Source organism: Hipposideros armiger, unplaced genomic scaffold (assembly GCF_001890085.2).
Source record: "Hipposideros armiger isolate ML-2016 unplaced genomic scaffold, ASM189008v1 scaffold_302, whole genome shotgun sequence".
Taxonomy (NCBI): Eukaryota; Metazoa; Chordata; class Mammalia; order Chiroptera; family Hipposideridae; genus Hipposideros; species Hipposideros armiger.
In genome coordinates this window covers 1,217,929-1,228,587 of record NW_017731652.1, presented here as the reverse complement: position 1 = coordinate 1,228,587, position 10,659 = coordinate 1,217,929, and the positions used below count along the sequence as shown (strand labels likewise).

Here is a 10,659-nt window from a genome sequence, read left to right as displayed (position 1 = left end):
AGAAGCATTCTCAGTGTCCCCCCAACAGAGACAGAAGGCTGTGGTGGTTTGCTGTGGCCATCCTTCCCCTTTGCCATATGCCTGAAGTATGAGTCAGCTCAGCCAAAGTCCTGTGAGATTTGCAGAATACTTGGGATTCTGGGAATGCCTTGGGCACCATCAGTCTCCTTGGTGCCAGATATGTAAGTAAGAGTACCTTAAGTGAGTAGTCAAAAGGTAACAATGGACTCTTCATACCATAGGACAATAGAAAAATTGCTTTTTTATTTAAAAATATTTTCAAAGGCTAATGCCATAGTGGAACAACCCAAGGATAGTTGAACCAAATTCTCAGGGAATTAGAGGAGCATCAGCCAATGCAAGCAGGTCTGAATAAATACACATAGTTTATAAATGAGCACAGCAGAAGGCACACTGGCCCCAGAGGACCAGGCTGGGGGACAAAAGGGGGAAACAGAGAGCAGGCCCTCCAGAGGGACAGGCACACCTGTACCACTCAAAGCTCTGGACCCTAAGAGGGCTTCCAAAGCCACCGGCCCTACAGCTGCCTCCTGTCCTTTCCGAGGCTGGGGCATGGCTGGACACTGCATTCATCAGCATTTGGCACAGTCACCTATGACTTGGCACCTCTCCTGGCCTCTGGTTCAACTTAGCAAGGCTCAGAGAATGGGTCTGTTCTCCCTACTCTTTAGCAAGGACCAGGGATGGGAGGCACTGGGGCAAGGAGGATTATTTCCCTGGAAATATGATGGAAAGGAATAATGAAGGGGACTGGCTCCCAAAAAGGATGGGTACTCATCCAGTGTGGCACTGTAGGGAGAACAGAACAGTGAGTTTCACCTGAGACATACAGATTTGGCGCAAGCAACCCACAAGGCCAGGCTCTAAATGTAACCCTGGAACCTGGCATGGGGAGAGGATGAAGATACCCCCAGTCTGAGCTTAGGGTGTTGTCACCAACTGTCAGTCCCCCCAATCCTCTTTTGGGTTTTGTCATAAACAGGACAATCATGGCTCCATGATCAATTATTTCTACCTGGATTTCTCCCTGCTTAACCTCTCAGTTGTCTGAAGAGGGGAAAACAGTCGCTATTCTGACACCATCCACCCCATCGTGAGTGCCTTTCCCTGATACCACTGGCCTCCTCACTAGGTTCTTTCAGAACCTCCAAAGGCACTGTCTTAGCAGACAGGAATCCCAGGTATGGCAGGCCAGAGTTCTGAGGCATGGAAAAGCTTTTCAGAATAGAGAAGACCTTGACAGAGAAGGAGGAATCTCTACAGCGAAGCCACCACTGTGTCTACTCTTCCAACCTCCTACCTCTCCTCTCCTGTCCCCAGAGGTATCAGACAGACCCCCCGGCTTGGTCCTGCACTGTACCAGACCCACTTTGGACATCCCCACCTTCTTCATGGAGAACAGAGCCCATGGAATAGCTGCAGGTGACAGGAGTGAACCCTGCCCTATGGTGGCCCAACATCATCATGCTTAGCTACCCAGCCATGCCCCCTGGCCGGCTGCTGTCGGCCATATCTGAGATCTAGGCAGTCAGGCAGGGAGTACAAAGCAAGACCTCAGATCAAAGCCACCATCCTTGTCACACCTACTTTCCACCTGTGGCACCTTGGAAACGTTTGAGCACACCAGGGAGAGACGCAGTACCCGTCTGTGATCAAAGTCCCTGCTCCCTGTTTCACTAGGAAATGGTAGCTGAGGATATGGAATGCTAGGCCTCTGTTCTTCTTCACAGCCCTCACCACTGTCCCCTGCTGCAGAAGTGTCCTCTCAGGTTCAGCCAGCCTCCTCATATGGGGCTGGAACAGAGCCTCAGCACAGAGCCTGAATACTCCTCTCTTGCTAGAATGCTGGCCACAAGCCCTCCTCGCCTCATTCATAGCTTACTCCCCACCCCCCTCTAGTCTACCCTTGGCCTGACAGGTAGGTGCCCGGATCCCTGCAGAGAAGCCCTGTGGGCCCCAGAACAGAGACTCTCAGCACACAGTGGGAGTGCAGAGCCCACACTGGTGGTTTGGGTTCTGGCCTCTGTCCCACCACTGCACCACCGGAGTGAGCCATGTGACAGTCAGAGAGCTGCGTTCCATGGCCTTTGTCTCTTGGAGCGGCCCCTCGTGCTCTGCCGGTGCGCCAAAACTGTTTCCAAGGAGCAAGTTATTATTTTTTTCATTTAAGTGGTTGCTGAAGCTTAGTGTACAGAATTCCTCAGCTGGTTCCAAAAACCTGGCTTTTTGTCCGAGTCCAAAAATTGTAGGAGCTTTGTAAACAGGTACTTCAGACCACTCATTGGAAGAGGGAGAAGAGTTGGGGGAGGAGGAGGAATCTGGAATATTTTCCTTCCTAGTCAGTCCCAGCATAGCAGCAGCATAAATCCAACAGGGCTGTTGACGGAACCTAGCACCCAGAGCATTCTTCTTGGAGGAATGGATGCAAAGGCCCAGTGGCTGTTACCTGCACACAGAAGAGATACCCAGATCAGAGAAAGGGCCTGACGGGTCAGTGAAGCCATTCCCCCATTCAGAGTGGGTCAGGGTGGGATCTGGGTACCCTGCACACTCTGCCGGACCTTACTGAGGTCCATCAAGCCAGCGTGTCAAGGGCAGGGCCAAGTCCAGCCAGGACAACAAGCAGCCTGGTTGTAGGTTTTGGTCCCTGTCCTTAGCCCTGGGTCCCAGAGGCATTGGGAAGAGAAAAGGCATCACCTGTGCCCAGGGGCTGGGCCATCCCAACTCAGGGAGCATAACTGCTGTTCCAGCTGGGAGATGCGGAATGCCAGGTAGGACGAGGACATGACCAAGAGGCAGATCCTGGAGAAAAGGGGACAAGAGGAGTTGAATCTCCCTTGCAGAAAAGGGCATTTTTAGAGGCTCCCCAAAAGTAGCAGTGGGAACTAAGCTACTCCTGCAACTGGAGGAATTAAAGAACCCTCCGCCCTGCAGCCAGCCATGTTCGAGCCTAGGCATCTTTCATCCCAAAGGCCACGTGGGGGTCCTGAGACTCATCTCCATGGGGGTGTCCTTGAAGCCCAGCAGGAGTTCTGGGTTCTTCAGCTGAGCCCACCTTCCCTCTGACCAGCCACCTTGGTCTGGCACCTCCCCTGGGAGAGATTAACCCCTAAGGCAGTAGGCCCATTCCCCCAGCAAGTGCTGAGATCTGCAGTCAAAACCCAGCCAGCAGACCCAGAGGAAAAGTGATGAGGTGAGGTGAGGGGAGAGGAAGCCAGGGGCTGGCTGTTCATTAACAATCCACTATGCTCTATCCACTGGTCCTCGGGCCAAGTTAGACAAGTCTGGGGCCCCAGAAACTGCCCTAACGGTGGGCAGCAGGAAGGTCATGGCTCTCCCCTAATCCATCTGATGGTCCTCTCCAATTTTGCTGGCCCTCCCCAGTCCTGTGCAACCCTTCATTTTCTCAACATTTTCATATCCTGCCTCTCCTCATCACATAGCCTTAACCCCAAATTACAGAGTTGTTAAAATAAAAACTGGAGATACTTTGTCTCAGTGCAGAAAGGCCTGCCATGTGGCTTCCAGACACCACCCAGGAGCTTGCAGTTGACTCAGAATGTTCCCCTCACTCTGGACAGTGACCTCCCCAAACACCAAGGCCCCTGTTCCAAACGCCCTGATACCCAGGCAGTCTGCCCCTCCCCCACTCCAGTCACCTACAGCACAAAGAAGACCTTGAGGAGCCAGTAATCCCACAGCCTCCACTCCTCATCACCCCTGGGCTCCTCCTCCAGTGTCTCCTCACAGACAGCATCCTCTGCAATTAGAAGGCGGTCAGGCATCTTCCTGGGGGCAGGCAGGACCCCAGCCCAGCGCAAGGCAGGGCATGCCCACCTCCCGCCATTATCTAAAGCTGCTTGGGCCCTTGGCTGTTCCTTACGGATTTGGAGAGAGAAAGAAACAGCTCTCAGGAGCCCTGCTGGCTGGGGTGATCCCTTTCCACAGAGGTGGGTGAATGAAAAGCCTGGTATTTGCACGCAGTTGTCATGGACAAGCCCCCTGAACTCACCAGGCCCTGGAAGTTTCCTGGAAGGGAAGAAGCCTTCCATGGAGTCCATGGATGTCCGAGGGATACAAGGGATGTTGGCTTGGAGGGACAGGGATCTGGAGGCAGGGCACACTTTTCTCCACTTCATCTCAGGGATGAGGACTTCCTGCAGAGAAGGCAGGAAAGCTGTCTCACCACCACCCTTGGGATCCTACTCACCTTTAGGGGCCCATACCAGGTTTAACAAAGCTTTCTCCACATAGTCCCAACACGGATGCCGAGCAAGGCATGGAAGCAGGTGCCTGAGGGGGGGAAACCATTGCCAGAGCCACCAAGTGTCTCTCCTATTTGTTCCCTTGCCAGGATTAGCTCCTCCTCTAGGGAACAACATCTCTGAAGATTGCTAGTGTAGAACCACCATGGGGTCCAAGACGGGAGCCAACCCAGATATGTGCTCAGATAAGCTGATTCCAAGAAAGCTCAGCACAACCTGTCTTAGATGGGATAAGTCATGACTCCTTCTAATCTAGGCTCTAACCCTGTCGCGTCACTGATCTTGGCAGGGGGCACTTAAGTTCGCCACCCACAAAAATGGGAACATCGCCTACTATCTCCCTACATGGTATTGTGCATACTGCATGCTTGGCTAATCGCATAATCGTTCCCGAAGGAGGCTTCCGACACCCTGGAGTCATTTCTATCCTCCATCCCTACTCTAGAAACTCAGCTCTGCCTACCCAAAAGCCCAGCTGCCAAGGAAACTGCTGGGACAGTGGCAAATCTAAAGTGAGTCTGTCTGGGATCTATTTAATTGCCTTTGGAGTTCTTCTCCTGGGATGTCTCTGCCCCCTTAAAGGAACTCTGCTGAAGGGAAGAGGCTGGGTCAGTGGCTCTGTGCCCGTACGGGTGCGGGATCCAACCTGGACAGTGTTCGGGGGGCTGGACATCTGTTCTTCTCATAAAGTCAGCAGATCTCCCAGGACCTGGTGGGTTTGCATGGTATGGAGTGTGGCGGATCTGGGAGACCCCCGGAAGCAGCATGGCCACAGGCTTGGGAGCCTGGCACCTCAGTGCTGCATGGTGGACCCCTGCCTGGGAGGCCCTGAAGCCTCAGAGCCACGAGCCATCTCAGGCCAGCAGCTCTTGCTCCCAGCCCCAGTTCTCACCAAAGACTCGCACTCGGGTTCCTCTGGAAATTCTCTTACACTCAGACTCTTCTTGCTGGAAGGCTGATGAGGAAAGAGAACAGGGGTCACTTGTCCATTTCGAACAGCCAAGGTCAGGCATAGGGAGGTGTCAGCATTCTCTAAAGGAGCTTGACCTCCATTCTGGGTCAGAGGGAGCCTAGTTCTCAGAGTTTGCGGGGGTGCCCTGTTTAATGCTGGAGCAGAGGGTCAAGTCCAAGGCAACCTACTTTCCCATGCTGCTGCCCCTCCCCCTGCCTCACCACAGGCCCGAGAGAGCTGCAGGCACCCTGGGAAGCAGCCCCACGCTTCTGTCTGTCTTACGTTGAGGAAGCACAAGTGAGGGCAGATACATGGGGACACAATGGCCCACTGACCTCTAAGAGACATGCTAGCCAATGCAGACACACAGTCCAAGGACAGCCTCTGACACCCTCAGCCTGAGCCCGTTACTCCCCTCTCCCTGCTCGTTTCCCGTGATGAGGAGATGGGCCGCCATCCCCCAACAGCCGAGACCTCAGTCCAGGCCTGATCAGCCTGCCTGGCCTACCTCCTACCCGAGCTGCATACCTGTAGGTGAGTGCAGACCCTCCTCAGCATGTCATATACACTGTCCCGGGACATCAGTGACACGAAAATATACTGTGACATGGAAAGAAAACAGACAGAGGTGAGGTAAGTAAAGACTTAGGAGTAAGCCGGAGTCAAGCAGTGGGCTCCTGGGGCTGGGACGGGGATCCTGACCAGGAAGTGTGGTCCAGAGTCACTGACCTTCTGGTTGGTGTTGGTGGTGACGGCCAGGCCATTGGGAAGGAGCCGTGCCAATCTGTGTTTTTTGATCATTTGCACAGACACCAAAGGAATGACTACCTGAGGGGGGAGAGGCGTGCTTCAGTCAGGGCTCATTTCCAAAGACGCGGTCCCTTTGCTCCTGGCACAGGGCCCCAGCCCCAGCGTGTAGTGAGCCAAGCCCGGGCTCCATAGAGAAGCCTGGCCCCACGTTGGGGAGTACCAGAACCTCGCCCTTCGCACGCAGGCTCCCCTTCCTGTTATCCCCACCATCCTGCCAGCCTCAGCAGCACACGCCACTCCAGGCTTTCACCCTGTTATGCAGGAGGCCAAGGTTTCTCTGTGAATCCCATCCTCTAGTAATGGGGTGCCTCGACCTACCTCCTGACCACACTTATGGCTCCCCCTAATTGTGACGTCTCACTCTGATTCTGAAGGCATTTCGGAGGCAGAATAATTTGGCTGTGAGCTGCTCAGGCCAACTCAGGCCAGATGTAGAGCCTACAGTTGAGGCCCCTGTTTTGGAAGGGGCAGTGTTGACACCGGACGGGGTGCCTCACAGCTACTCCTCCAACCAGTGAGCGGCCTCAACCAGCGGGCAGAGGGGCAGGTGTGACTCAGGCATGCTCACGGGGTAGGGGGCTGTCTCTTCCCTGGGTTGGGGTTGGGGCTGGGGCCTCGCTGGGCTGTGGCAGCCCTTACCACTCATTACTACCTTGATATCCTTGCCAAAGAGGCTGGCGTGGAAGCAGAGCCAGTTGGGGGAGATGTAGAGCCGGCCCTGGAGAAGGAGGTCCCTCTGGAGAGCACAGGAGCACACTGGGAAGTCACAGGAGAGAACACTGCCATGAGCAAGGTCACCTGGGCAGCCCCAGGGCCTGGTTCCTCACACGCAGGAGTCCAGAGTCAAGCCTCAGGGGCTGTCTTCCTCAGAACCCTACTTCTCAAACAACCCACCCCAGCACCCCAAGTCCTTTCCAGAGAATCCTGACTGCCCCAAGCCCACCGCGGCAGACTACAAAATGTTTCCTGCTTCTCCATCCATGCCCCAAAGGGTCCAGGCAGGTGTCTGCCCTGGTCCCCCAAGCCTGGATTCTCACGCCTTCAGGCAGAATCCCTGCCCTGCAGGGGGGGCCTTGATTGTGCAAAGGCTCCCACATTCTCAGTGAGAGGCCTCAGCAGGAAAGAATAGTCACTGATAAGAGCAGTACAGAAATAACATTTCCTGGAGAAAACCTTCACAAATTCAGCTTCATATCCCAAACCAGCCCAGTCTTCTCACACTTTTGAAGAAAAAAGGACCAGCCACATCCAAAGGGCAGCCTGTTCACATTTCTAAATCGCACCTTGGAGGCTCGAGGACAGGACCTGGGCCTTGGGCACCACAGGTACCTGTCCAGGCACGCCAGGCCAGGGAGACAGCTCACCTTTGAGAACCACCTCCTCCAAGGGGATGTCCTTGAACAGCTTGTGGTACTGCTGGTTGTATTTACTCAGTAGTGTCTGCAAACACACGGGCTGGGGCTGAGAAGTCCTGGGAGATCAGACCACCAAAGGGGCCCTGATCCAGCCACCAGGAAATAACGCCATGGGACTCTGGGGACTTAGCATGAAGCAGCAGATAAACAGCCAGTGGGTGGAGAGGGCTGAGTTCTGAGCACAGCTTGTCGCCTGGTAATGCTGGGTCCTGACGGATAGTCTATGACTGGAGGGGGACACACCACTCCCACCCAGGAGGGGTCACCCACTCATGTTTCCTGGTGGCCAAGGAGCCAACAATCGCTGAATTCAGGCAGCCCAGGGCCCCTCCCTTGCTGTGCAGCAAGAAGTCAGCCTCCACATACTTACCCCTTCTCGGCTGCACTTCGTTATCTCTTCGCCCTTCAAGCCTTGTGGGCACTGCAGACTGCAAAGGAGACATTCCATTCCAGGAACGAGGAACCCTCAAGTCCTGCCCATGTATCCTCAGGGCCAATTCTGCGCTAGCTTCAAGCCAGAAGCTTGGAGCAGAGACTGGAGGGGTGTCCTCCAGGAGCCCCGACTCAGTGATAAGCACAGTGAGCGAACAGCTCAACCCTGGGAAAGGGCACTACTGGATGCATGAAGAAGGGCCACACAGAGGGGTCGCAGCGACCCCTCCTCCCAGACAGCTGTGAGCAGCGGGCCCCCACCCCTCCAGGAGGTATGCTCAGCCTGAGCCTAGATCTCCAGGAGATGCTCAAGAGATGCCTACCCCTGGGTGTCAAAAACCCTTCCCCATTTCTCAGGGGTAAGCAAAGGAGCAGACCCAAGAATAAACAAGCAGGAGGCACGGGGATGAGGGCCAGTTTGGGGAGTGGGTGAGATGGAGGTGTCAGACTCACGTCTCCCGGGCCTGGCCATGGGCCATGCTCCCGGCAGGACTGCCCCCCTAGCAGCCTCCTCCCAGTAGGCAGCCCGGAGCTCAGCAGTGAGGACTCAGCAGACTCCTCTGACCTGACAAGGCTACGGAGGCTGGGGAAAAGGGTGGTGCTGAAGCACAAACCTTTGTCCTAGCCAAGTTGGCCTGAGGACAGGTGGGCAGTGGAGGAGGCTGGTAACCTGAGAAGCCTGGACTCTGCTAGGTCCCAGTGCACTGAGACAGGCCTGGGAGTAGGAGGAAGAGGCCCTGGGAGGCCTGTGCTAGACTTAATGCCCTGACTCAGCCTTAAGGTTCCTTTTCTAACAGGTCGCCTCCCAAGGGCTCACCTTCCCCCACATGTATATCTGATTTGGCGGAGCCTCACCTGGAGTTCAGGGGTGCCTGAACCCCGTCTAGCTTCTCTGTGCAGGACACAGGGCTCTTCAGAGAAGCCGTTTTTCCATGCATCTGTTGGTTGCTAAGAAGAAACAGGCCCACATCAGGAAGTGGGTGGTTCATGGAGATACCTTTCCCTACCAGCTCCACCATGCCCAGGGCAGCTGCCTCTGCCCACTGCCCTAGACGGCCCTGCTTTTTAGGGTGAGGCCAAAGACATCACAGTCTGGAGGCAGCAGCTCAGGTAGGGGGGCTCTGGGGCAGCCGACAGGCCAGAGTCTCACAAGTTATCTTTCCTATAAGCCCGAGGTTCAGTGTATGCCTGGGCCGGAAGAAAACCAATCTACCACCTCCAAGGCCGCTGGCCCCACCCTTAAGAAGGCACACTGGGAGGGAGGACTCCGAGAGCTGCTCCCAGCTGAAAGCAAGTTTCTGAGGAGCCCAGGCAACGTTACGGTCAATTGTCAGGTTCTGGGAAAGGACGCTCAGCACAGGAAGCCTTATCAGGGCTGGCATGGGAGTTCTCCAGGCAGCCCACAGCGGCTGTGTGTGCTGGGATGGGAGGGGCTGCCCACACCAGGAAGTCGCCATCGGTTGCCTTTGGACACTCAGGGTAGCTCAGCCTTGGAGCCAAACCATCTCAAAAATGTCCCCAAGAGAGGGCCCTGGAGGGAGGGGACGCCGTCTTCCTGGGCATGGGAGAGGGGCTCCTCAATGACCTTTGAGTTCATGCCTCCACTAAACAGATCCACACATCAGGGTTCCCTCCTTTCTGCCCCTCCAGGAAAGACAGACTTGAATAAATCAATAAAGCCTGAGCAGTCAAACTACCCCCCTCTTCCCCCCACTGACTGGGCCCAAGGGCTGACAGGAGGAGGTGTGGCCAAGAAGCAGAGACAAGACAGGGCAGCACAGTGACGGGAATAGGAAGCGAGGCCCTGGGCAGCGGTCTCTCAACAGACGAGGCACTAGACCCTGGAGCCTACATCCCTGGTCACTCAGCTCTGTGACTCAGGCAAGTCAACGTTCTCCTCTTCAAGAACAGTTACAGACTCAGCAGAGATCTGCCAGGACTCTGAGATTATTTAGCCTGACCCCCTCCCACCATACCATTGTACAGATTAGGAAACTGAGACCTACCAGGGGACAGGCTGTACCCAATGTCATACAGAGAGGAGGCAGGTGACCTCACCCACAAAATCAGCTCAGCCACAGCCATGTAGCCTGGTGACCTCTGTCTTAGCCTTATAGAGCATGTTGGTATATACATCAGCATATATTTTCTGAATCTTGCAAAGTGACAGGTTGTACTAGTGATTTGACCCTTTGACTCTGAAAGTTAATTTCTGAATTTATTTGGTTCTATCATTTCACATTTCACAGAGGATTCGCCCCCCCCCCTGGTTTTTTTTTCCCCTCATTTTAGGAAATGTGAGAAATATAAAATATATAAATATGATGATCAAAATCACCTGTAAGAAAAAAATTTGCCCCAAATTACCCAAAGATATAGTTATGATAAACATATAATTTACGTGCGTGGGATTATATATCACTTCATTTGTAAGCCCTGTTTTTGTTGCTTACCATGCTTTTATGAGAAATTCCCCATGTCAATATCCATTCCTAAGATTCTCAAAAGTGAAATTAGTGGATTGAGAACAAATACTTCTCAGGCTCTTTAGACCCACTTCTAAAATGCTTTCCAGATGTTATACCAATTGACAAGGCCTCGACACGGGGTGAAGGTCCCCGTACCCTTACATCCAAACCCTACACTGGGTTTGATCTTTTTCTCATCTTTGAAAATTTGATAGGAGAGAATATATTGTTTTCATTTCTATTTATCCTTACTGGTATGTTGAACATTTTTTCCCCCAGTATATATTAACCATTCA

General features: G+C 53.9%; 1 protein-coding gene across 9 annotated transcripts in view; it reads right to left on the bottom strand.

Annotated features, from left to right (window-relative positions):
• Window positions 1-242: 242 nt before the first annotated feature.
• Window positions 243-10,659, bottom strand: part of GRAMD2A (GRAM domain containing 2A) — a 33,377-nt gene continuing 22,960 nt past the window's right edge. For 6 of the 9 annotated variants that reach the window (XM_019659596.1, XM_019659594.1, XM_019659595.1 and 3 more), the window contains 11 exons: window positions 8,751-8,843; window positions 7,834-7,891; window positions 7,413-7,509; window positions 6,701-6,804; window positions 5,968-6,066; window positions 5,767-5,838; window positions 5,179-5,241; window positions 4,034-4,178; window positions 3,685-3,781; window positions 2,719-2,823; window positions 243-2,467 (listed from right to left, as the gene is read on the bottom strand). In XM_019659596.1, coding sequence (XP_019515141.1) covers window positions 2,464-2,467; window positions 2,719-2,823; window positions 3,685-3,781; window positions 4,034-4,178; window positions 5,179-5,241; window positions 5,767-5,838; window positions 5,968-6,066; window positions 6,701-6,804; window positions 7,413-7,509; window positions 7,834-7,891; window positions 8,751-8,833 — 927 coding nt within the window. In that variant the 5' untranslated portion in view covers window positions 8,834-8,843 and the 3' untranslated portion in view covers window positions 243-2,463. Of the gene's footprint in view, window positions 2,468-2,714; window positions 2,824-3,684; window positions 3,782-4,033; window positions 4,179-5,178; window positions 5,242-5,766; window positions 5,839-5,967; window positions 6,067-6,700; window positions 6,805-7,412; window positions 7,510-7,833; window positions 7,892-8,348; window positions 8,717-8,750; window positions 8,844-10,659 lie in introns of those variants that run through there. The other 3 variants (XM_019659592.1, XM_019659599.1, XM_019659593.1) reach the window with 3 other exon arrangements.